Source organism: Mobula hypostoma, chromosome 1 (genome assembly GCF_963921235.1).
Source record: "Mobula hypostoma chromosome 1, sMobHyp1.1, whole genome shotgun sequence".
In the NCBI taxonomy this organism is placed as follows: domain Eukaryota; kingdom Metazoa; phylum Chordata; class Chondrichthyes; order Myliobatiformes; family Myliobatidae; genus Mobula; species Mobula hypostoma.
In genome coordinates, this window is record NC_086097.1 from 20,188,069 (window position 1) to 20,213,584 (window position 25,516).

General features: G+C 43.8%; 2 protein-coding genes across 2 annotated transcripts in view; both read right to left on the minus strand.

The window, feature by feature from the left end:
* Positions 1–421: 421 nt before the first annotated feature.
* Positions 422–25,516, minus strand: part of coq6 (coenzyme Q6 monooxygenase) — a 38,108-nt gene continuing 13,013 nt past the window's right edge. The window contains exons 6-12 of the mRNA XM_063058545.1: positions 24,250–24,357; positions 17,838–17,900; positions 14,496–14,603; positions 6,961–7,163; positions 3,384–3,499; positions 2,011–2,177; positions 422–601 (exon numbers count right to left, since the gene is read on the minus strand). Coding sequence (XP_062914615.1) covers positions 572–601; positions 2,011–2,177; positions 3,384–3,499; positions 6,961–7,163; positions 14,496–14,603; positions 17,838–17,900; positions 24,250–24,357 — 795 coding nt within the window. The 3' untranslated portion in view covers positions 422–571. The remainder of the gene's footprint in view (positions 602–2,010; positions 2,178–3,383; positions 3,500–6,960; positions 7,164–14,495; positions 14,604–17,837; positions 17,901–24,249; positions 24,358–25,516) is intronic.
* Positions 20,293–23,051, minus strand: LOC134351753 (sin3 histone deacetylase corepressor complex component SDS3-like). Its single transcript, XM_063058410.1, has one exon. The coding sequence runs from the start codon at positions 21,643–21,645 to the stop codon at positions 21,166–21,168; it is 480 nt and encodes a 159-aa protein (XP_062914480.1). The 5' UTR covers positions 21,646–23,051; the 3' UTR covers positions 20,293–21,165.

Below are 25,516 nucleotides of genomic sequence, written 5' to 3' on the forward strand. Positions count from 1 at the left end.
AACATTAAATTCATTAGATAAACCCTTTCGTAAACAAAATTGAGTGTATTAGCCACTTATCACCTATATTCCGGTCGTGATTACCCCCCCCCCCCCGGAACAGAACCACTAAAAACGATTTGTAGAAAAAAAAATCGGCACGTACACACGTCACGCATGCGCACTGGTGCCCGCGCAAGGCTTCATGGTCATTGTAGTATTCCTGGAGTAAACCCAACGTATTTGGCTGCTACTCTTGTCCGTTGGCAACCCCACCCCACCCCCACCACCCCCAGGTCGGCCGGTCCGCAAGAATATTGTCAATATTAAACCGGTCCGCAATGCAAAAAAGGTTGGGGACCCCTGCTATAAAGAAGTGTTAGTCATACAGTATCAAAAACACCACACTGGATGAAGAGCAAGGAAACAGACTGCACCAGTTTTTATATTTACCATGTATTCAATATTAATAAATTACAAAATATTATAATTCAGTCCTACAGATCAAACAGCAGGAAATTAAAAGCTTTTGCCGCCAGCATTCTCAGTATCCTTGGGAGACAGGAGACCTGCAGCAGTTGCAGAATACAATTCATTTACTGACAAACGCCATGATCTGGTCCTGAAAAAGAGAAAAGTTATTTGTTTAAAAAGAAAAAAAAATCAGACTCCAGCCAGTTTCAAACTCTCCGCAGCAGAACATACTCTCCAGTTGTTTAAAGACGACTGAGAAGCAGGCACAATGGGCTGAATGGTGTGAATCTGCTCTATGTCTTAGGCCTTGGGTGTAAAGCGACTGGACCCAACCCAGCCACAGACCTGCATCGACATTGGAGAACAGCCTCCAGGTGGTGTGCAAGAGCAGCACAAGACTCAGACTGTCACAGATGAAGAGTTTTGACCCAAAACATCACAGGGAACTTCTGTGGAGGCCAATCCATTTCCCTCCACCGATGCTCCCTGACCGGTTGAGTTCCACTCACTTATTGATTTAATTCATTTCAAGAGGTTATAATAATCAGGAATTGCTTATGTTAATGATACCTTACACTTTGAATGTAGGAAGCTGCCTACTGGATCTGTCCCAGATCCCAAGGGAACAACCCCTTTCCTTTGTACTTCTGCACCATGTTGTCTTTAACATGTTGATTAACTCCCATTTGATTCTCTTTTGCCATTACCCCAAGGTTGTTTACCTATCACAGAGTCACGGAAACAGTCCCTTCAGCCCATCTAGTCCATTCTGAATTATTATTCTACCTGGCCCCATGGACCTGAACCAGGACCATAACCGTCCATACCCCTCCTATCCATGTACCCATCCAAGCTTCTGTTAAATATTGCAATTGAACCATCCTTCATCATTTCTGTTAGCAGCTCGCTTCACACTCTTACCACCCTCTCTGAAAATGATCCCCCTCAGGCCCCCCTTAAATATGTCACCTTTTATCCTTCACCTACAACCTCTAGTTCTAGTCTCACACAACCTCAAAGGAAAAAGCATGCTTGCTATCTATACCCAATTTTCTATACCTCAATCAAGACCCTCCTCATTCCCCTACACTCCAGGGAATAAAGTCCTCGCCTATTCAACCTTTCCCTATAACTCATGCCCTCAAGGACTAGTAAGCATCCTTGTAAATTTTGTCTGCACTCTTTCAATCTTATATTTTTCCTTAAGTGACCAGAACTACATACAGTACCTCAAATTTTGCCTTATCAATGTCTTATACATCCCAACTCCTGTACTCAATACTCTTGATTCATAAAGGCCAAAATGCCAAAAGCATTTGGACATCTGAGAGGAACACAAGGGGAATATCAAACAGAGGGCACCCAAGGTGAGGATTGATCCTGTGTCCCTGGAGCTCAGCATGAACCACTAACCACTTCACCATGCCTTCTGCGTTCCCCTAACACTGTACGAACCTTCCTTCTGCCAGTACCAACCCAAGCGTACCTGCCCCCTTACAGACCAAGATAAATGACTGAGCATTCAAAACCCTCATCTTGAAGAGCATCACCGATTACCTTAACAGGCGCGAGGGCATTGGTTGCCTGCAGGCCAAGACTCCTCAATAAGACCATGGGCGTACTTTTGGTTGAGTACAGCCTCTTCAGCATGTCTATTGCAGCCATGATAGGGAGATTATGTCTCTGACGCTCCGTTTCAAATGCATTCAGATGTTCAATGGACCCTGGATGAAAAAGGGAAGACTGTGATGGAGCAGTCACAACACAGCTTAGATCTAGAGGGTAGTGTTACTCAGAAGAGCAGGTGTCCTTCAGTAGAGAGGCAAAACATTATTAGGAATAGAGTGAAGGCTATCATGAAATATAGATTACAGGTGATCCATATTTGCCTCCCCATGGTTTGAAATCTGGCCAAAAAGCAGTTCACAGATAGCAAAGCATTCATTCAGATTGGAGTGCTGTTCCACAAAGGCAATGTTCCTGTGGACAGATGTTCCTGTGGACAGATGAGACAAAAGTTGAACTTTTTGGCAGAAGTGCACATCGCTATATCTGGAGGAAAAAGGACACTGCACACCAACACCAGAACCTCACCGCAACTGTGAGGCATGGTGGAAGGAGCATCATGGTTTGGGGATGCTTTGCTGCCTCAGGGCCCAAACAGCTTGCAATCGTTGAGGGAACAAGGAATTCAAAATTGTATCAGGACATTTTACAGGAAAATGTCAGGGTAGCAGTCCGTCACCTGTAGCTTAACAGAAGTTGGATAATGCAGCAAGACAATGATCCGAAAGACAAAAGCAAATCAACAACAGAATGGTTTAAAAAGTACACTTGTGTTTTGGAATGCCCGAGTCAAAGTGCTGACATTAATCCTGCAGAAATGTTGTGGAAGGACCTGAAGCAAGCAGTTCATGCAAGGAAGCCCACCAAAATCCCAGAGTGGAAACAGTTTTGTAAGGAGTGGCTTAAAATTCATCCAAGCCGATGTACAGGACTGATCAATGGTTACCAGAAATGTTTCAAGGACTCTACAACTCGTGTTCTCAGCGTTATTTATTATTGCTGTTGGTTTTTTTTGTGTTTGCAGTTTGTCTTTTGCACACTGGTTGTTTGTCAGTTTGTGTGTGTGTGCAGCTTTTCATTGGTTTTTATTCAACTTTTTGTTCTACTGTGAATGCCTGCAAGAAAATAAATCTCAGGGTAGTGTATGGTGACATACATGTACTTTGATAATAAATTTACCTTAACTTTGCACTTCATCTTTGAAATACAAGAATAATTACTGATGAGTATCCTTGGTTCAACAAACTAATGTAATCTGTACTTAAAGTCCAGCAATATTTAGATAAGTTTGTGAAATTAGAAAGATAAATTGCTTCCTAGCTCCACACAAGCTAGTTAAATTAACAGCACAAGGAGACTCTTACCCAGGTCTTTGCCATTGAAGGCTGCCTCACTGAGATGCTGTGAGAGAGAGGTCACATCCCCGAAGCCCAGGTTGACTCCCTGGCCTGCCAGTGGGTGAACTTTGTGGGCAGCGTCACTGCAGAGAAAGAGAGAGAAAACTTAATGCAATTGTGAAACCATCTGGCCACAGGTCACTAGATCCAATGAATACTTCACATTAGGTCAACCATCTGCATCACTTCTGATCAATAAAGTAGAACTAGAATTTTACATCAGAATCACTTGAGATGGTACTTATTGTTCAATCTGTATACAAATAGCAGCATCAATCACACAGGACTGTCAATCCAGGGAGTGCCCTCTTGTCATTACCATCCAGAGTCAAACAAGCCTCAAGACCCACACTCTATTCAGAACCAGCTTCTTCCCCACTGCCATCACATTTCTGAACAATCCATGAATACTACTGCGTTATTCTTCCTTTTTTTTAAAAAAAAAGCCATTTATTACTCTAATTTATAGTAACTTTTTGTCTTTGCACTGTTTTGCAATATCAAAAAAAATTCATGTCATTTATGTTAATAATAATTCTGATTCTGAAAGCTGGGATTTATTTAGCGGAATTATTTAGGAATTCACGATATATCGACAAGGAAGTTTTTGACTTCATTAGGGCACCCAGCTTCCCTGTTCAACCCATTGCTCCCACCCCACTATCAAAAAAAAATAAGTCTGCTTCCATGGTTAAGTTTTCCAAATTCTATAAGAGTTTTATAAGAGGCACAGATCACGTGGATGGCCAGAAGCCCACCACCACCCCCGCCCCAAGGCAGGAATGGCTAATACAAGGGGGCATAATTTTAAAGGTGATTGGAGGGAGGTGAATGGAGGATGTCAGAGATGAGATTTTTAAATGGAGTGGTGGGTGTGTGGAATGTGCTGCCAGAGGCAGATATAGAGGATATTTTACAGACTCTTAGACGAGCACATCGATGAAAGAAAGATGGAGGGCTGTGTGGGAGGGAAGGTTTAGATTGATCTTGGAACAGGTTAAAAGGTCAGCAGAACATTGTGGGCCAGGAGGTCCTATACTGTGCTGTGCATTTATTGTATTTTTACAGCTCAGTAACAGGCCTTCCAGCCCTCGCTACCCAATTACTTCCAAGTGATTAATTAACCTATAACACATACATCTCTGCAATGTGGGAGGTACTGCTCTACGTACTATTACATTTTTAATTGGTTACCATCGCATAGGTGTCAAATCACAGATGCTGACTAACAAATTAAATGCAGACCGGCTTGTGTATCCTCATTACTCAACAAATCATCATGCATGAAATATATCCGAAATGGGTCTATTGCCTTTAAGTGTAATGCTGTTATATGAAGCATTTATTTTAAAATTGACAACTGGCATTTAAATGAAATGGCAACATGAGGGATGTTATGACCAGTGACCAGAAAGCTGGTAAAACAATAGGGTTTCAGGAGGGAAGAGGTGGGGAGCTTTCTGCTGCGAGTTCCAGATTATGCCGTCTAGCCAGCTTGATAAACGTATTAGAATTTGTTTTGACAAGGAGCAGAGATCCAGATATAAACTTGCAATCCTACATCTCCTCATCACTTCTATTATAATCATTCTACTCCTTTTGATTTGATCTGTGTGAACAGTATGCAAGGCAAGCTTTTTAAAAGTCATCACGGGAAAATCTTGCCTGACAAATCTGTTTGTACTCTTTGAGGAATCACAGACAGTATTATCAAAGGGGTCAGTGGATGTTGTTAACCTGGATTTTCAGAAGGACTTCAACAAGTCGCTGCACGAGGCTGCTAAACTAGATACGAGCTAATGGCATTACAGAAAAGATACAAGCATGGATACAGCATTGGCAGGAAGCAAAGCGTGGGAATAAAGGGAGCCTGTTCTGGATGGCTGCGGTAACTGGTGGTGTTCCGCAGGGGTTAGCACTGGGACTGCTTCTTTTCACGTTATATGTTACTGACTTGAATGATGGAATTAATGGCTTTCTAGCCAAGTTTACAGACAATACAAAGGTTAGGTGGAGGGACAGGTAGTATTGAGGAAGCAAAGAGCCTGCACAAGAATTTGGACAGACTAGGAGAATGGGCAAATAAGTGGCAGATGAAATATAGCGTAGGTAAAATTGCAGGTTGAGCCAGTGGCAAGGAAGGCAAATGCATTATAAGTGTAACACCCTGGGAAAGATTTCACTGCTAACATAATGGTCTTTCTGTAGAAGCCGTGTTTGGGTTATGGTTAAAGATAACAGGTGCTTTGGAAAGTCAGCCCCCCAATGAAGGGAGTGTGATTTTTGTGTTGTGCGCGAGCTGGGTTTTTGGTTCGAGGGAGATAAAGGCAGAAGGCACCGGAGAGAAGAGGTCGTAGACTCAACCCGGAGTGGGACCATGATCTGACGAAGGCCGATGAGATCGAAGGAGGATCGGTGAAGGGGAAACCATGAGCTCCAACTTGTGCACATTAGATGGTTTCACTAAAATGGGCCCTTTTCCTTTTTTTGCTTTTTCTATACTAACCCTTCAGTCAAATTAAGAATTATAAAGCTGAATCATTTAATGTATGTGGTGTACCGTCTGTTATTTTGTGGTACTGATTGTAACAGGGTAACAAATCACGCAGCATCCACACAAACAGGAGGTTTCGAGGCAGACTTACACCTCAATCTCCCACGTTTGGCAGGGCCAGAGGTTGTCTTCCCTAGACATACGCAGCCCACAGAACCAGAGTGTTTCATTAGCATTCACTTTGAGTGGACTAAATTATAAACGCAAGGACGTAATGCTGAGGATTTACAAGGCATTGGTCAGATGACACTTGGAGCACCATCAGCAGTTTTATCTAAGAAAAGATGTGCTAACATTGAAAAGGATCTGGAGAAGATTCACAAGGATGATACTAGGGAAAAAAAAAGTTCACACATGAAGACTGTGATGGCTCTGGGCCTTTACTCACTGGAGTTTAGAAGAATGAGGGGGAGCTTACTGAAACCCATCTAATATTGAAAGGCACAGATGTTTCCTATAGTGGGGGAGTCTTGGACCAGTGGGGCGAATCTTTAGAACAGAGAGGAGGAGAAATTTCTTTCATTAAATGATGGCGGATCTGTAGGATTCATTGCCACAGACAGCTGTGGAGGCTGAGTTATTGGGTATATTTAAGGCAGAGATTGATAAATTCTTGATTATGGGGAGAAGGCAGGAGAATTGGATTGAGAGAGATAATCAGCCATGATGGAATGGTGGAGCAGACTTGATGGGCTGAATGGTCTAATTTTGCTTCTATGTCTTATGGTCTTAGGTGACAATAAACCAATACCAACACAAAATAGCAGAAATTCAAAAGGAAGCTGCAGATTTGCACTGACCCAAAGGGAGGCACTGTAGAACAACAGTCATAAACTGCTGTAGAAATCAAACGAGAAGCAAGAGCATTCTTCAGCTGATTTTGTGCCTGTCCCAGGGACAGCATTGGACAAGACAGCAGTAAGATGGCTTCCTTGATTTACAGCCTCAGGCAGGTTCATGAGAGAGAAAAAAAAATTACTAAAATCTTACCCGATCAGGGCAACTCGCGGTCCAACATACTTGGTGGCATGGCCCAGCCCCAGTGGAAACATAGCCCTGCTTTTTGGGTCGATGCGCGCCACGCTTGGTGGAAGCTGGCGTGCTGACGTGCCCGACGGCATCAGGAATGCAAATGCCGTTTTCCACATGGAGTTGGCGGTGGCAACGAATTCAGAATGATTCTCATTACTCCACTGTAACACATAACAATTGACAGCATTACCAGACAAAATAATCATTCTAAAGGAAACATCACGTCTTTTATTATCTACCAAAAGTCAACATGTGACAATCCAATTCCAGCAAGCATCCGTAGCTCTCTGACAGGAGGCAAAGATAAATATGGTGGTAAAGCATGTATTGGTATATTATGTGTCATATCTAACAAAATACTATGAAAACCTACAGTTTAGACAAATCAAATAATTACCCAGAGTATTCAGATAGAATGTGGGAAATCAATAACAAAAGAGAATAAAGTACATAAGCTACCAAAAAAGTGCATGAAGGAAAACGATAAAGTATTATGATCATAACGAGGTAGATTGTGAGGCCAAGAGTCTATTTTATCGAACCAAAGGTCCGTTCAAGAGACTGGGATAAAAGCTGTCCTCAAGTCTGATGGTACAAGCTTTCAGGCTTTTGTGTCTTCTGCCCAATGGGAGGGGGAGAACAGAGTGTGCCCTGGGTGGGTGGGGTATTTGATTAAAGTGACTGCTTCACTGAGGCAGCTGGAAGGGTAGACAGAACCTGCAGAGCAGAGAGTTATTCCTGTGATGTGCTAAGCTCCATCCACACATCTCTGTAGCTGCTTGTGGTCACGTGCAGAGCAGTTACTATACTGAACAGTTGTACAACCACTCTATTGGTATTTTCATTATTGTCACATGTACAAATACAGTGAAAAACTTGTCTTATATAGTTTATACAAATCAAATCATTACACAGTGCTTTGAGGTAGAACAAGGTAAAAATCAAGATCAAGGCAATCTGAAATCAAGATGGCGCTGTGTACGGCAGCCATGTTGCGAGCTCCATTCCAAATCTACAGTATACTACTAATTGCTACAATTTTCTTAGCATTTTCTGTTCAAGTAGCTGACAGTCACATCGGATACGATAGACTGCCCCTTCTGAACGTCAGAAAGACAGCATTTACCCACTAGTGCTGCCTTTCCTACACTGGGAACCCCTGCTTGCACAATCCATGGGAGACTCATCTCTTACACCCCCGCTACCTCGGACGAAGCGCCGGAGGAGAGGAAAAGGGTCGGCGTCCTGGTGAGGCCGAGATGGCGTGCAAATCAACCGCTGCTCCCTAGCATACTCCTGGCTAGTGTTCAGCCCCTGGAGAACAAGCTGTGCGAACTGAGAGGCAGAATCTCCTACCAGCAGGAAAGAAAGGACTGTAACATTTAGTACTTTGTGGACACCTAGCTGATGGAGGAGATACCAGACCATACTATCGAGCCCTCTGGGTTCTCCCTGTTCCGTGCGGACAGATCAAAAAACCTCTCTGGGAAGAGTAAAGGAGGATGGGGTATGCTTCATGGTCAACAAGGCTTGGTGTGACCCCCAGGATGTGCATACACTCAAATCCTTTTGCTCCCCAGACCTGGAATACCTGGTGCGGTTGTGCAGACCCGACTGGCTGCATAGGGAGTTCACGGCTATTATCATCACAGTGGTGTACATTCTGCCGCAGCCTGATACTGACCTGGCTCTCAAGGAACTGTACAAGACCGTCAACACACTGGAGACTACACACCCAGAGGCTGCCTTCATCGTCGCCAATGACTTCAATCGAGCGTCGCTGACTAAAGTCTCTCTGAAGTTTTGTCAGCACATCCAGGTGAGCTCTCGTGGAGATAGCACACTTGACCACTTCTACTCTTCCTTCGCAATGCTTACAAAGTTCTCCTTCGCCCAGCTTTTGGAAAGTCAGATGCTGGTCCGACAATCAGTCTCCATGCTGCAGGACTGCTTCGATGACATCGACTGGAACATCTTCCATGATGAGGATGTCTCCCAATTCACAGATGGACTCACGTGCTTCATCTGGAAGTGCATCAATGATGTTGTCCTCCAGAAGTCGGTCAGGGTATTCCCGAACCAGAAACCCTGGATCAATAGTTCCATGTGAGCAGCACTTACCGTGCAACACAGAGCTTATGTTGCCGGTAATCAGCTCGAGCTCAAGAAAAACAGCAACGATCTGTGAAAAGCTATCAAGGCTGCGAAACAACAATACAGGGACAAGATTGAGTCCAGATTCACTCTGAATAGCACACGTGACTTGTGGCGAGGGCTGCATACCACCGCAGACTCCAAAGCCAAATGTAGTGGTGCCGCCAACAACGCAACCTCTCTCCCAGACGAGCCCAATCGCTTTTATGCTCGGTTCAATGTCGCTATCTCTGAGCCTCCGAGGAAAGCCACTGCGACAACCTGCAACCTGCTCATCTCTGAGGCTGAGATACACAGATGTTTCCGACAAGTGGACAGTGGCAAGGCTGCAGGACCAGACGGCATCTCAGGGCGAGTACTCAGGATGTGCGCAGCACAACTGGCAGGTGTGTTTACTGACATTTTTAATCTCTCCCTCTCCCAGTGTAGAGTGCCCTCCTGCTTCAAATTATCCACCATTGTCCCTGTACCAAAAAAGACCAAGGTAACATGTCTGAATGACTGGCGTCCTGTCGCTCTCACCTCAATAATAAGCAAATGCTTTGTGAAGCTGGTCAGGGATTACATCTGCAGCTTGCTACCACCCACACTGGATCCCCTACAATTCACCTACCGACACAACCGATCCACAGACGACACAATAGCCACTGCTCTACATAGTGATCTTACACATCTGGAGAAGGATGCTTATGTGAGAATGCTGTTCTTGACTACAGTTCAGCATTCAACACCATAATTCCCTTCAGGCTCAACAGGAAGCTCAGAGACCTCGGCCTTGTCCCGGTCTTGTGCAGCTGCATCCTGGACTCCCTGTCAGATCACCGGCAGTTGGTAAGAGTGGGCTCCATCACCTCCACCCTCTGACTCTCAAAACAGGAGCCCCTCAGGGCTGTGTACTAAGTCCCCTCCTTTATTCCTTTGTCACCACCCACAGCTCTAATCTGCTAATTAAATTTGCCGACAACACTACATTGATTGGCCTAACCTCAAACAATAATGAGGTGGCCTACAGGGAAGAAGTCACCTCTCTAACACAGTGGTGTCAAGAAAACAATCCCTCCCTCAATGTCACAAAAACAAAGGAGCTGGTTGTGGATTACAGGAGGAATGGAGACAGGCTAACACCTATTGACATCAATGGATCCAGGGTTGAGAGGGTAAACAGCTTTAAAATCCTCAGCATAAACATCACCGAGTACCTCACGTGGTCTGCACACACCAGCTGTGTGGTGAAAAAGGCACAACAGCGCCTTTCACCTCAGACGGTTGAGGAAGTTTGATATGGGCCCCGAAATCCTAAAAGCTTTCTACAGGGGCACAATTCAGAGCATCCCGACTGGCTGCATCACTGCCTGGTATGGGAACTGCACCTCCCTTAATCGCAGGACTCTGCAGAGAGTGCAGAGATTCAGGACATTTACAAAGACAGGTGTGAAAAAAGGGCCGAAGGATCATTGGGGACCTGAGTCACCCCAACTACAGTCTATTCCAGCTGCTACCATACGGGAAACAGTACTGCACATAAAAGCCAGGACAAACAGGCTCTGGGACAGCTTCTTCCACCAGGCCATCAGGCTGATGATATCACGCTGATTTGAGTGTATTTCTAGGTTACATTGACTGTTCTATTTAGTATAAATTACGTACTTTGATTGCACAATGCACATTTAGACGGAGACATAACGCAAAGATTTTTACTCCTCATGTATGTGAAGGAAGGAAGGAAGAAGTAAAGTCAATTCAAACAATAACAATGCAGAACAAAAGCTACTGAAAAAGTGAAGTACAGGTAAAGTGCAAGATCATAACCAATTAAACTGTGAGGTAAAGAGTCCACCTTATCATACGTACAAGATCTACTCAAGAATCTGATTACGGTGGGACAGAAGCTGTCCTTGAGTTTGCTGGTATGCATGTGCTTTCAAAATTATTTATCTCCTGCCCAATGGGAGGGGGGTGAAGAGAGGATGCCCAGGTGGATGAGACGTTTTGATTATGCTGGCTGCTTTACAGACACAGCAAAAAAAATATGGACAGTCGATAAAGGGAAGACTACTTTTCTGTGACGTTCACAAGAGACTCCACAAACACTAGAAATCCAGAATAACACACATGAAATGCTGGAGGAATTCAGAGGTCAGGCAGCAACCATGAAGGGGAATAAACAGTCAGTGTTTCAGGCCAAGTACTGATGAAGGGTCTCGGCCTGAAACTTTATTCCTCTCATAGATGCTGCCTAACCTGCTGAGTTCCTGCAGCATTGTGTGTATCTTGTGATGTTCACCTTCATCAGTCAGGGCAAGGTATCAAAGTCATGTTGAAGCTGTATAAAATTTCAGTTAGGTTGAACTTGGGAGTACTGTAATGCAGTTCTGATCACCTTATTACACAGTTAGTGACTATAAAAGAACAAGGGCAATGGAATGTGAAACCATTGGGTTTGATGTTTTTGGAATCAACAAAAGGTGCGTAAAGCACCCTTCCAACTTCAGGATGTTACAGAGCAGTTTAAAGCTAATAATCTGTTCTGGAACATTGCACTGGTGTGATGTGGGGAAACTCAATGGATCACCTACAAAGCAAGCTCCCAACATTGGAATGTGAATGGGATCAGAAAACCTATTTTCAGTGAGGATTACTGAGGGACAGACTTCAACCTTGACTCAAGGAGAATTACCCTAGTCTTCCACAGAGTACCATGGAATCTTACACACACTGGGGAAAGGAGACAGAGCCCGTGCACAGAGGCTCATCTGACAGGTGCCACCTCTTGACAAGACGGCTATACAATAATACCAAATAATAAACATGACGCAATATCCTATAACGCGGGGTTATCTCACTTGACTTAAACTGTCCAGCATGACCGGACTCAACTCCAATTGTGCATTGTACACTTCTGTAGCTTTTAAATACAACAATATTTGCTGAAGTTGAGAGCTTCAGGTTCTAAACATCACCAATAGCATATGCCAGTCCAACCACACATATACCACAGCCAAGAAACTCACTAATGCCTCTACTCCCTCCAGAAGTTAAAGAGATCTGGTATACTCCTGTCAACCTTTACCAATTCTGAAAATATACCACAGAAAGCGTCCGATCTGGATGCAACAAGGCAACTACTCTGCAAGAAACTGCAGAGTTGTGGACACAGCTCAACACACGACAGGAAACAGCTTTGCTTCCATTGACTCTACAATACTCGCAGCCTCAGTAAAGCAGCCAGCATAATGAAAATCACCACCCGCCCCGGACGTCCTCTCTTCTCCCTCTCCCAACAGGCGGAAGATACAGAAGCCTGAAAGCAGGTACAATGACAGCTTTTATAGGAATATTGATTGGTTCCCTAGTACGATAGACTATTGACTTCCCAATCTATCTCGTTATGATCTTGCACAGCACTTTCTCTGAGGTAGAATAATGTACTATAGAGTGCAGCAGCTACAATGATTTGATCTATAAGAAGAGTACACAAGGTTTTTCACTACTTCAGTAAATGTGACAATAATAAATCAATTCCAATTCAAGAAAATGGCTCAAATATTCATGAAAGGATACGCTACTGCAACTTGCCATGCCATAAAAGTTATTAAGATACAAATAACACTGCAGCAGCAGGGAGGAAAGGAAGTGAAGCTCCAAGGGTGTCCAGTTGATGAGCAGACTCTGTTGTGTTCCTAAAGAGAACAAACAGCCTGTAAAAATCAACAGACACGTGCAGAATGAATGGTCTCAGCAGAGGCAGTACAGAGCTACTGACCCACAGAGACACGGGGCAGTTCAAGTCAACCCTCAAAAGAGGAGAATTAAAAGCAGTATATGGATTGAATCCCCAGCTCACCGAGCTCTGCCGTCTGAAAACAGAACCTGTGCTGGAAAGTGAAAGGATGCAGGTTTGCAAAGTGCGCCTGCACAGAACTCCCATGAAACCAAAATAACTAATATTTCCACATCAAACGTTCAAAGCTCAAAGCAAATTTATTACTGAAGTAAGTATAGTCTATACAACTTTGAGATTCATTTTCTTGCAGACAGCCACAAAACAAAGAAACACAATGGAATCCACAAGAAGCACCCACACAGAACATGAACTACAGAGTCCCTGAAAGTAAGTCAGCAGCCACGGAGCCAGATCAGCACTGAGGGAGACGGTGCCCAAAGGCCGAAGGCCAGACCTGCAGCGTCAATTCATCACCGAGGTGACTGAAGTTGATCCGGGAGCCAAATGGCTGCAGGGCAACAACTACTCCCAAACCTGGCAGTGAGGACCCAAGACTCCTGCACCACCCACCCAATGGCAGCAGTAAGAGAGGGAGACATGTCAAGCTCAGGTGGGGGATCTTGGCTGGCACAGATCCTCGGCCCTCTGCCTCCAACGCTTCAACAGGGCCCAAAGCCACCCCAGCAACGGCCACATCCTCAAGAGTCCAGTTCACCGAATCCCTCAGATCACAAAAATGTCATATCGTTCAGACAGCTCAAAAGCGCACCTCCCAGACGGAAATTACAGGCTGCAGATTTAAGTGCTCGTAGTCCAGAAGATGTCTATTTAGTAGAATAACTAGTATATTGCTGCATATTGCCAGCGCCATTTTGGAAAGCCACAGTCTTTTTTCTGTCAATTAACATTCCTCTTACCCTGTTGTTGCCATTTCTACCCTGCATCCCCCCCCCCCCACATTAGTATCCATCTAACCATTCTGCAGGGGAAATGGGAGGGGCTCAGGAGTGGTGGTAGAGATATTTAAGAGACACTTAGATAGGCACATGGATGAAAGGCAAATGGAGGACTATGTGGGAGCAAAGGGTTAGATTGATCTCAAAGTAGGTTAAAGGATTGGCACAACATTGTGGGCCGAAGGGCCTGTACTCTTCTGTGCTTATACAGCAAGTATCAAGCACCTATTTTCTTCAATCACCACAAATGCATTGGCCCTAGTAATTGCTGATCAAAGCAGATAGAAAGAATTGGAGGAATATTTTAATCTCTCTCCACATTGCCACTTGTCGGGCAGAGCCAGTCTCAAAGTGCTTTCACTCTGAAGGTGCATGCAGCCAGTTGCTGTGAGAGGTGTGGATGTTAGAAAGTGATAAAAAAAAAACAGGAAGAGCAAGACAGGCAGCACCCTGCTGCACAAATTTTCTGCTCAAAGATGCCGTTAGCTGCAGCCAGACCCGGAAAGTTTGTAATCAGAAACGGCATTGCTGGTCGTTTCCCCCAACACCTCTCCACACTTACTGCTAGTGCCAGAGAGCTGAAAGCAGCCAGCTCTGTACAGACCGATGACCACGAGTGCAATCCCCACTCAAATCTGGCAATTCCAACATACACTTACAAATGCTGAATTGATGGCATCGACAAACGTTTCTTCATCCACGTTGAGCAAGTCGGTGGCATGCTGGTGAGAGGTCGACCATACCAAGGAGCTGAGGTTATCAGAGAGCTAGAGAAAGAAAGAGTGGATTATTCCCCAGAAAGTATGCCCCATTAAAAGTATCTTCAGAGCGGGATATCAAAAAATATCAGCTTAATCACACAAACCAAATATTCAAGGTGATCACACTCCTGTAACAAAGTTCCAGCATTGGTTTTGCTTCCTCTCTGCTGGACTTATTCATCTTCCCCTATATATACCACCTCCAGACAGATTAACTGTAATTAACAAGTATCCATCACTCTCTCTTGGACAACAGTAACTTGAACGACCTCAATCTCCACTAACCACGGATATTTCCTTTGTTCTCTCCACCCTCCCCTCTTTTCTTTCCAACTTCAGACACACTAAGCTCGACCTGTAACACTAACTCTCTACTTGGACCTGCTGAGTATCTGCAGAATTAATTCTCTCTTTTAATGGCTATTACTTTACTTCTCACCATCCAGAATGTGCCCTCATCAAAACTACCTTCATGGAGTAGGTAATGCATCAGGGAGATGCACACTCTACGTTTTAGAAACAGCTTCTTCCCCTTTGCCATCAGATTCTTGAACTGTCCATGAACCCATGACCTCAATTTTGCCCTCTTTTTGCACTGTTTATCTTTTGTATTTCTTATTGTAAAATATAGTAATTTTTATGTATTGTACTGTACTGCTGAGCAAAAAACAAATTTCACAAAATATTCAGTGATAATAAACCTGATTCTGGTTCAGACTCAACTCTCAGTTTTCTTGGCCTCCACAAAGCTCAAAGTTGAGAAGCAACACCTTAAACTCACAATTGACACTTTACACTTCAAACCTCAACACCGAATACAACAAAAGACATTTAACAATTCCAATCTCATACCTCATAATTCCTCTATTTGTTGGCTTTATCTCCTCTAGTAATTCATTCACCTCGTCTTATTTTCAACAGCTCCAAACACAATCACTCTTTCAACTGATAATCCTACCAAGGGTATCAATTTAATAGACCCAGTACATAACAGGTAAAGCCCTCCCAACCATTGAGCACATATATATGATAATGATACACTGTTGTAGGAAAGCAGCATCCATCAAAGACCCTCACCACCCAGGCCATGCTCTTTTCGCACTGCTGTTCTCAGGCAGAAGGTACAAGAGCCTCAGGACTCGCACCACCAGGTTTAAGAACAGTAACTACCCACAACTGTCAGGCTCATGAAAAAAAAGGGGATAACTATAGTCACCTGTAGATGTCCCCATAACCAATGATCTCACTTCAAGGACTCTGATTTTGGATCTCCCCCTCCCCCTCCCACTTTCAAATCTCTTACTAACTCTTCCTTCAGTTAGTCCTGACGAAGGGTCTCGGCCTGAAACGTCGACTGTACCTCTTCCTAGAGATGCTGCCTGGCCTGCTGCGTTCACCAGCAACTTTGATGTGTGCTGCTATTGTTTGTCAAGGACTATCTTGTTATTTCATGTCCTTATTATTTATTGCCATTTATTTATACTTGCAGTTGCACAGTTTGTTGTCTTCTATGCTCTACTTAATCTTTCACTGATTCTGCTATAGTTACTAATCAATAGATTTGCTGAGTATAGCCACAGGAAAAGGAAAGAATCTCAGGGTTGTACATGATGACATATGTACTCTGATCATAAATTATACTTTGAAATTTCCACAGACCTTCCTTTCTGTTCTTGATGCCCCACCACTTCCTCAGCAGCCTAAAATGTGTTTCACCTCTAACTTCACCCAGTTCTGAGGAAGGACAATCAAGTCTGTATGAAACCTCTGTTTCTATTTCCACTCTGATGCTACAAGAACTTCTGAGTATTTCCACTGGTTTGCAAACATAAAAGATCTGCAGATGCTGGAAATCCAGAGTTACATACTCAAAATGCTGGAGGAACTCAGCAAATCAGGTAGCTTCTATAGAGGAGAATAAAAAGTCAACGGTCTGGGCTGAGACTCTTCATCAAGACTAGAAAGGAAGGAGGAAGAAGCCAGAACCAGGTGGTGGGAGAGTAAAAGGAGTACAAACTAGGAAGCGAGGTAAAGCCAGGTAAGGGGGAAGGAAGGATGAAGTGAGAAGCTGGGTGTATTGGAGGGGTTGTGATTGTCATGTGACAGCACTGCCCACTACCTGGTCAGAAGGCACGCCACCTGCCAATCAAGATTTGACCCCTCCTCACCCATCAATGCACACCTAACCATTGGCCCCTTTAATTAGCCTTGTTCTTGGCCCCGGGCAATGGCCTTTGTAATCAGCTCAACTCTGCTGGCACTGAGCCATTGGCCCCCCCTGTGAATTACTTGGGCTGGACCGTCCAGCCCTCCTGCACTAAAAGGGTGCCACATGTGCTGGGCTCTCTCTTTTTTGCTACCTCCGAGGGACCACCCTGCTTCACTCTAGGCTGAGAACCGTGGAACAGTGCTGCAGAAACTATTGATGAGCTGCGCATTGAATAGGGTTGGGAGCGTTGATTATTGTCCCTAATAGCATAGAGCCGTGCTCGCACAGAGTCAAGAGGTGGCGGGTATTGTATTGACTTTTCCCTTGGTTGTACATGTGCGCACGCGCGTACTTTGTTCCCACACAATTTTATTAATTGTCCGCGTGTTTTATTGCGATCCAACTTTTCCCACGACTGCTGTAAATTGTGCGCGTACGTGTTGCTTCTGTTGCCATTTTCTCACGTTCGCCTTCTGTAAATAAAATCCTTTACTACCAAGACCTCACCTTTGAGACCTACCGAATCTGTTTCCTCAATTACAACACTGGGAGATGGTAGCTAGAAAGGGGAAGGGCTGAAGAAGGAACCTGATAGGAGAAAAGAATGGACCACGGGAGAATGGGGAAGAAGAGCGGCAGTTGAGAAGAGAAGGGCGAAGAGGAGAGCCAGAGTGGGGAGTGGAAGAAGAGAGAAGGGGGAGGAGGAGGAAGAATTACTAGAAGTTAAAGAAATCAATGTTCATGCTGTCAGGGTGGAAGCTACCCAGATGGAATATGAGGTTTTGCTCCTTCAGCCTGAGAGTGGCCTCATCGTGGGAGAAGAGGCGGCCATGCACCAGCATGTCCAAATGGAAATGGGGATTGGAATTATATGCAGAACGAAGGCCTGTTTCTGTGTTGCAAATCCTACACAAAAATAATCCACTCCCAGTATGATTTTAATCAAATGTCCATAACTTAACGACAAACAATTCTGTGCAAAATCTGCATAGCCAGTTCAACAAAGAAAATCTCAAAATTTTAAACTGTACCGGGAGCATTGCAATTGGTCCGGTCACCAGGAATCGCTGCCAAGCCACATTGTTGTCCGTGGGCTAGGATTTAAGAGAGATGAACTGTGAGAAGCAAAGGCATTTTGTCACAACACACGCTGATTTACCCTTCAATCATCATACTCCTAAACCAGTGTGGATAACCTTACTCACCTCACCGATTCCGCAATCTATAGACTAACTTTCAAGGAGTCTACAACTCATGTTCTCAGTATTATTTGTATATCTACCTATCATCTATCCCTCTATTTATTCAGATGTGTGTTGCATTTACGTAGTTTGTCTCCTTTCGCATACTGGTTGCTTGTCAGTCTTTGTGTAGATTTTCATTGATTCTGTGAATGCTGACAAGAAAATTAATCTCAGGATGGTGTATGATGACATACACATACCTTAAAAATAAATTTACTTTGAATTTACTTCTGTAGCTCTTGTTCCTGCATTCACAATGAGCAGCAACGCCATTTACAACGACGCCATAAACCACATGGAGAAAACAAGTTACCCCAGCCACCTAGAACTTCTCTGCCCTGAAATCATGGAGTATATTTACAAGGAGTGCTGCCACAAGAAAGCAGACTCCAGCAAGACCCTGCCCTCCCCACCATCCAGGCCAACCCTTTCCTCGCTAATATTAGAAAGGAGGTACAGGAGCCTTTGGTCGCACACATGACCAAGTCAAGGAACGGTTATTATCCTACAACTATCAGACCCTTGAACCAGTGTGGATAACTTCACTCACCTTAACGCAAATACAACTCCGCAATCTATAGACTCCATAAGACAATAAGACACAAAGGCAGAATTAGGCCATGTGGCCCTTCAAGTCTGCTCCATCATTCAATCATGGTTGATCCTTTTCTTTTCCCCCTCCTCAGCCCCACTCCCCAGCCTTCTCCCCATAACCTTTGATGCTGTGTCCAATCAAGAACCTATCAAGCTCTGCCTTAAATACACCCAATGACCTGGCCTCCACAGCTGCCTGTGGTAATAAATTCCACAAGTTCACCACCCTATGGCAATAAAAATTTCTCCACATCTGTTTTAAATGGACGCCCCTCTATCCTGAGGCTGTGCCCTCTTGTCGTAGACTCCTCCCACCATGGCTAACATCCTTTCCACATCTATTCCTGTCAAGGCCTTTCAACATTCGAAAGGTTTCAATGAGATCCCCTTCATCTTTCTAAATTCCAGCACAAGCACAGACCCAAAGCCGTATCATTCCTCATATCATAGCCCTTTCATTCCCAGAATCATCCTTGTGAACCACCTCTGAACCCTCCCCAATGCCAGCACATCTTTTAAGTGAGGAGCCCCAAACTGTTCAAATACTCAAGATAAGGCCTTACCAGTACCTTATAAAGCCTTAGCAACACATCCCTGCTCTTGTATTCTAGACCTCTTGAAATGAATGCTAACATCGCATTTGACTTCCTCAACACCAACTCTACCTGCAAATTAACCTTTAGGTTGTTTTGCAAAAGGACTCCCAACTCCTTCTGCAGCTCAGATTTTTGGATTTTCTTCCCATTCAGAAAACAATCTGCACATTTATTTCATTTACCAAAGTGCATGACCATGCATTTTCCAGCATTGTATTTCATTTGCCAATTTCTTGCTCATTCTCTTAATCTGTCTGTCCTTCTGCAGCCTGTTTCTTCAACACTACCTGCCCCTCCACCAATCTTCGTATCATCTGCAAACTTGGCAACAAAGCCATCTATTCCATCATCTAAATCACTGATAAACACCATAAAAAGAATTGGTCCCAACACCAACCCCTGTAGATCACCACTGGTCACTGGCAGACAACCAGAAAAGGATCCTTTTATTCCCACTCGCTGCCTTCTACCAATCAGCCAATGCTCTAACCATGCCAGTAACTTTCCTGTAATACCATGGGCTGTTAACTTGGTAAGCAGCCTCATATGGCACCTTGTTAAAAGGCCTTCTGAAAGTCTAAATATATAACATCCACTCCATCACCTTCATCTATCCTAATTGTAATCTCAAAGAATTCTAACAGGTTCATCAGGCAAGATTTTCCCTTAAAGAAACCATGCTGACTTTGTCCTATCTTGTCCTGTGTCACCAAGTAGTCCACAACCTGATCTTTAACAATTGACTCCAACATTTTCCCAACCACTGAAGTCAGGCTATCTGGTCTATAATTTCCCTCCTGCTGCCTTCTTCACTTTCAAGGACTCTACAACTCATGTTCTCTGTATTATTTATATTTTTATTATTTGTATGATTTCTCTTCTTTTTCACATTGGTCATGTCAGTCTTTGATTATGTGGAGTTATTTCATAAATTCTATCATATTTCTTTATTGTGTATGTTGTGTATGTGGCCTGATTACACAACAATGCTATTAATAAAAACGCTGGAGACGGGAGCTAAGTTTCATGTTTCTTTACTGGCATAATCAGAACTCAGCACACACATACAGATCAATATGCACCTAATAGCGCATTCAACGACATGTTACTAAAACATAAAGTAGTCCCTTATTATACTGTAGGCTATACGGTACACTCCTCCCCTTTTATTTTAATAATGTATCAACTGTTTTTTTACTGGGGCACAATGCTAAGTATGTTTACCCTTAACATACAAACACCTACCATTTGTTTACTTAGTAACTTAATAATATCAAATTATAACAAGCCTTTTTCTTTTACTTTTGGTCTAAGACCCATTTATAACTCAAGTCTCTGGGGAGATCTTCTCTGCCTCTCCGGGTAATGTCTGTCAATAAACCTGTTTGTTTTAATAAGATTTCCATATAAAGCCACGAAAAGCTGACCTCTGAGCATAGAGAGTTAAGAAGATGTGCGCCTCCAACTTGCTAAGAGTTCTAGGGAGCAGATCACCTCTGTATAATGAAGTCTCCTCTGTGCAGATGTCCTAGATATATGCATCCTTGTGCTATCACTTGTCTTCCTTACCCATATCTCATTTGTTCCAACTGAGCTAATTACACAATCTTCGTATTCTCCTTAGATTCCAAATAGATAGCCTGACCTTTATGATACCATCTCTTATCGTAATATAACTTTCCATCTCCTATTTGTGTTTCATATCTTTGTGCTGGTGATTCAGCAGGAGTGCTGGGAAGATGCTCAGGAGAGGACGGAGATGCTGGTCTTTTCAGAGGTTTAAGCTTATTGAGAGTTCGCAAATCTTCCATTATCTGTTCATCTGTTAACAAGAAATTTAACTGCGCAGATACAGGTTTTCGTCTTTTGTCTGTAATTGGAACAGGGTTATTAGGTCTCCTCCTTAGTTTCCTAGTCATTATTGGCTATACCTCCATAGAATCTCCAGTGAGTTCCATTGTTAGCCTCTCATTCTCAATCATCTTTTTCTTTTCTTCTAACTCAATCTTTTTATCTTCAAATTCCTTCACTGCTGCTTTCTTCTCTTTAATATAATTCCTTTCCACTTGATCTGTCTCCAGTTGCAGAAAAAGCTCTGCATTTCGTATTCTTTCCTTGTATTGTTGATCTAGTTTCTTCATCCTTTTCTGATACTCCTGCAAAGTGCCTTCCTGTAGCTGCTGTAGCTGTCTTTTGAGAGATGTCAATTTCTCCTGGTACATCTGCTCTTTTACTTCCAGGTAGTCTTCATCATCCTGCTTATTGGCAATATCAGTCTCCCTTGCATCCTCTGTATCTTCATCTGAGTCGCGGCCACGGATACTGCGTTCGTCCTCATCAATGCTGTCAAGGTCCTCCTCGTCATTGTAATAGTCAACAATGGGTGAGAGGAGAGCTGCAGACATCTTCCCTGCCGAGCTGCCCTCCTTTGTTGACACATCTAGTGCCTTGACGGTATGCCAATCCAACTGGATTTTTCTGAGCCATTCACATCCCAGCAACTGTGGTCCTCCATTTTTCAGTACATAGAGGTCCAGCTGCTGTGCTTCGTCTCTGTAGGTCACTGTCCCTTTAATTTTACCTTTGGGACGCACTTTCTGTCCTGTAAGTCTTTAGCAGTAGCTTAGTTCGTTTCAGAGGTATGTGAGAAAACAGTCATTTGTAGTCGTGTACAGAGATCACTGTTGAAGCTGACCCTGTGTCCAACTCCATTTTCAGTCTCACACCTGCCACTTGTGGAGTGATCCTTATTACTCTTCAATCATCTGTCTCTTTCACGCTGTGAAGTCGTAGACAAGACAATTCACTTTCGTCTGAGTCGTTTTCATCAGAACTGCTTTTTTCCATTTTGTGTACATTGTTGTATTTTCCTTCTGGGGTTTCTTGTTTCTCTGCATTTTGTCCTTTTTCTGCTGTTTACTAGCTTTGTATACTCTGGCAATGTGGCCCTGTTTGCTACAGTTTCTGCATTCTTGGTCTTTAAACCAACAGTCATCCAGGTCATGTGACCTGTCCCCACAACGGTAACATTTCTTTCCTTCATATCTGTTCAGTGACATTTTATTCGTGGCATATTCCAGAGATTTTTGTTGCATCTCGGGAGCACCCCGTGCCGCTGTTTCCATTGATATTGCAATGTTTAGCGCTTTCTCGAATGAAAGGTCTCCTTCACACAGAAGGTTTCACAGTGCATGCCACACACTAACCTGTCCCTCAATGCGTCCAATAGACTAGCTCCAAATTGACAATGTTCTGATAATTGCGCAATTCAGCACAATATTCAGAAATGCTTTCATTTTTGCTCTGATTCCGATTGTGAAATTTAAATCTTTCAGCAATAACCAGTAGTTTAGGGTTTAAATGCTGTTGGAGAGGGTCTACTATTTGTTTGAACGTTTTGTCAGCTGGCTTTTCGGGGGTTAACAAGTTCCGTAGCAGGCGGTATGTTTTTGTTCCCATAATGAGTAAGACACTGGCTTTCTTTTAATCCTTAACACTGTTAGGCTCACAATATAACTCCACTCTTTCAATGTCAGGCTACGTCCACAGTAGACAGGATAATTTTGAAAACGCCGGTTTCCCATAAAAATGATAGGTGTCCACACCAGGTGTTTTTAAAAATACCTCCGTCCACATTAAAGCAGGTATTTGGGCGAATCTCCTCCTACTGGGCATGCACAGGACACATCTACAGAAAACAAGCGAAGAGGAAACAGTATACTATTTCCGTTTCCGCGGCCGGCGTTGTGCTATTTCCATTGGTCAAAAATTAAGAGTACCTACAACAACAGCAAAAGAAAGTTTTCAACCATGTCTTTGAGGAATACAAAGAAAACCTCCGCTGGAAAAAGCAGCTATGAACACAGACAATAAAGTAAACAACACACACGAAGCCGTCCACCATTGTTGTTGTGGTGGTGTTGGAAGTTGCGTTCAAGAAAACAATGAAATGCTGCACTGCCACCACCATCTGTTCCGGTACGTCATAACAGCGTTTTTAAAAAAGCTCTGATTACCCCGTACACACTACACCTCCCAACCAGCATTTTTAGATTTACACACTCTGAAGAGCGTTTTAGAAAAGTTCCGTTTTCGGGGGAGGAAAACGCCGTTTCAGTGTGGACGGAGGGTCAAAACAAAGAGAAAAGGCTTCGGTTGCGGATTTATCCGGTCTACTGTGGACATAGCCTAAGTTGCCCAGTCTTCAATGCCACTATCAAATGCTATAATGGTTCCAATCACTGCCATCTTTGTTACGTTAATTAAGCCCTGTTCTCCCCTTATTTTCCTCTTTTGACTCACACATCCTTTTTGCTAGCGCCACGAGCACACTCCGTCTAGATCTGTGTTGCCACTTTTCATCTCCCTTCTGGGGCAGGCAGACCCTCAGCCCCTGGGTGTCAGCGTTGGCTGTGGTCTCAGCTGGACGTGCTGCGGCTCCGACTGTGTCTCTTGGTTTCCTGACGTTCCCGACTCCAGCTGTGCTCATGCTTCCTTTCAGACTCGCAGCCTCGCTCTGCCTCCTTCTCCCACTCCTTGGCTCATTCCTTGCGCTCTTCTTCCGAGTGTCGTTATCAATTAAAACACGGCGTTCTGATACAATGTAGGCTCATTAACCCTGTCGCCAATTTGTTGTGTACGTGGCCTGGTTACACAACAATGCTATTAGTGAAAACGCTGGAGACGGGAGCTAAGTTTCATGGTTCTTTACTGGCATAATCCGAACTCGGCACACACGTACAGATCAATATGCTTCTAATAGCGCATTCAACGACATGTTACTAAAACATAAAGTAGTCCCTTATTATACGGTAGGCTATATGGTACAGTGCATTTTGTAAATGGCTGCAAGAAAATGAATCTCAAGATTGTATATGGCAACATATAAATACTTAAGATAATAATTTACTTTGACTTTGAAATGACTGGCCCCAGGTATCCACTGTCCAACTTTTTAAAAAAAATTTTTTAAAAACAGCACTATGCAAGGACAGAAGACGTCTACTTACCTCAGCGAGGTGGAGGGTTGCAACCACAGCAGACTGATCGTACTTCCACTGTACAGTTTGAATGTTGGCAGACTGCCGTACCATTGAGTTTGGGCCGTCTGCCCCAATCTACTTGGAGGAGAGATGCAACCTGTTTAATGTGAAGCTAAATTGAATAGAGAAAAATCACTCAATCAACACCATGCAGTGATCAGTAACACATTCTAAAACATCGTATTAGTAAGATGGAGTCAGCTAGGTATTCCCTCACCTTTAGAATTCTGGAATGGACAAGTGTGAAACCACCTTAGTAGCAAAAATAAAGCTCTATGGATTAACACAAGAAGAACACATACAAAATCTGAAGGAACTTAGCAGGTCAGGCAGCATCTATGGAAAGGAAGGGAGGCAGATCATACCTCCTCCCACACACACACATCTTCTCCCTCATCTGGCCTCACATATCACCTGCCTTGTGCTCTCACCTTCTTATTCTGGCTTCTGATGAAGGGTCTCGGTCCGAAACGTCAACTGTTTAACCCCCTCCATAGATGCAGCCTGACTTCCTGAATTCCTCCAACACTTTTTGTGTGCTTCTCAATTAATGTACTGTTCTACATTTAATAAACATCAGCCAGAGGACGGCTTCGGACCACCAGTGCTGGAGTGCAGACCATCTGCCACTTTCCCACTTCTCAGTCAGGTGGATTCGCAGAGAGAAGGGTGGGAAATGAGCCTCTATGAAATGGAAAGAACAGTGTCCACTCAGGGATACGTAAACCATGCAGTGTGGGACTCAGCGATACGGAGCACAGGGCACAATCTCTCCAAGTGCTGGGACACTATACCCTCCATATTCTCCTCCCACTTTAAAGCCAAAGAGGTGAACTAACTGCAGAGCAAGACACAGAAAGTTGGAGGGCTCAGTGAGTCAGCCAACATCTATGGAGGCAAATGAAAGTTGATGTCTGGGGTCAAGACCCTTCGTTAGGAAGTCAATTTTCCATTCACAAAGAATGTGTAAATGAACCCTAGCTGAAGCAGAATCTATGACAAAATCCCAGAGCTACCAATACCGCTGCAAATGGTAGGACCTCCGTGGCTACCCATTTGAATTCGACATCCTATTCTGACATGGGTGACCACAGCTCCTCCACTCCCACGATGAAGCAGGTTGTAAGAGCAACACCTTCTGTTCTGTCTTGGTAGCCCAACCTGATGGCATGAACATAGATCTGTCTAACTTTCAGTAATTATTTCCCCCTTCTTTTTTCAAATCCCCATTCTG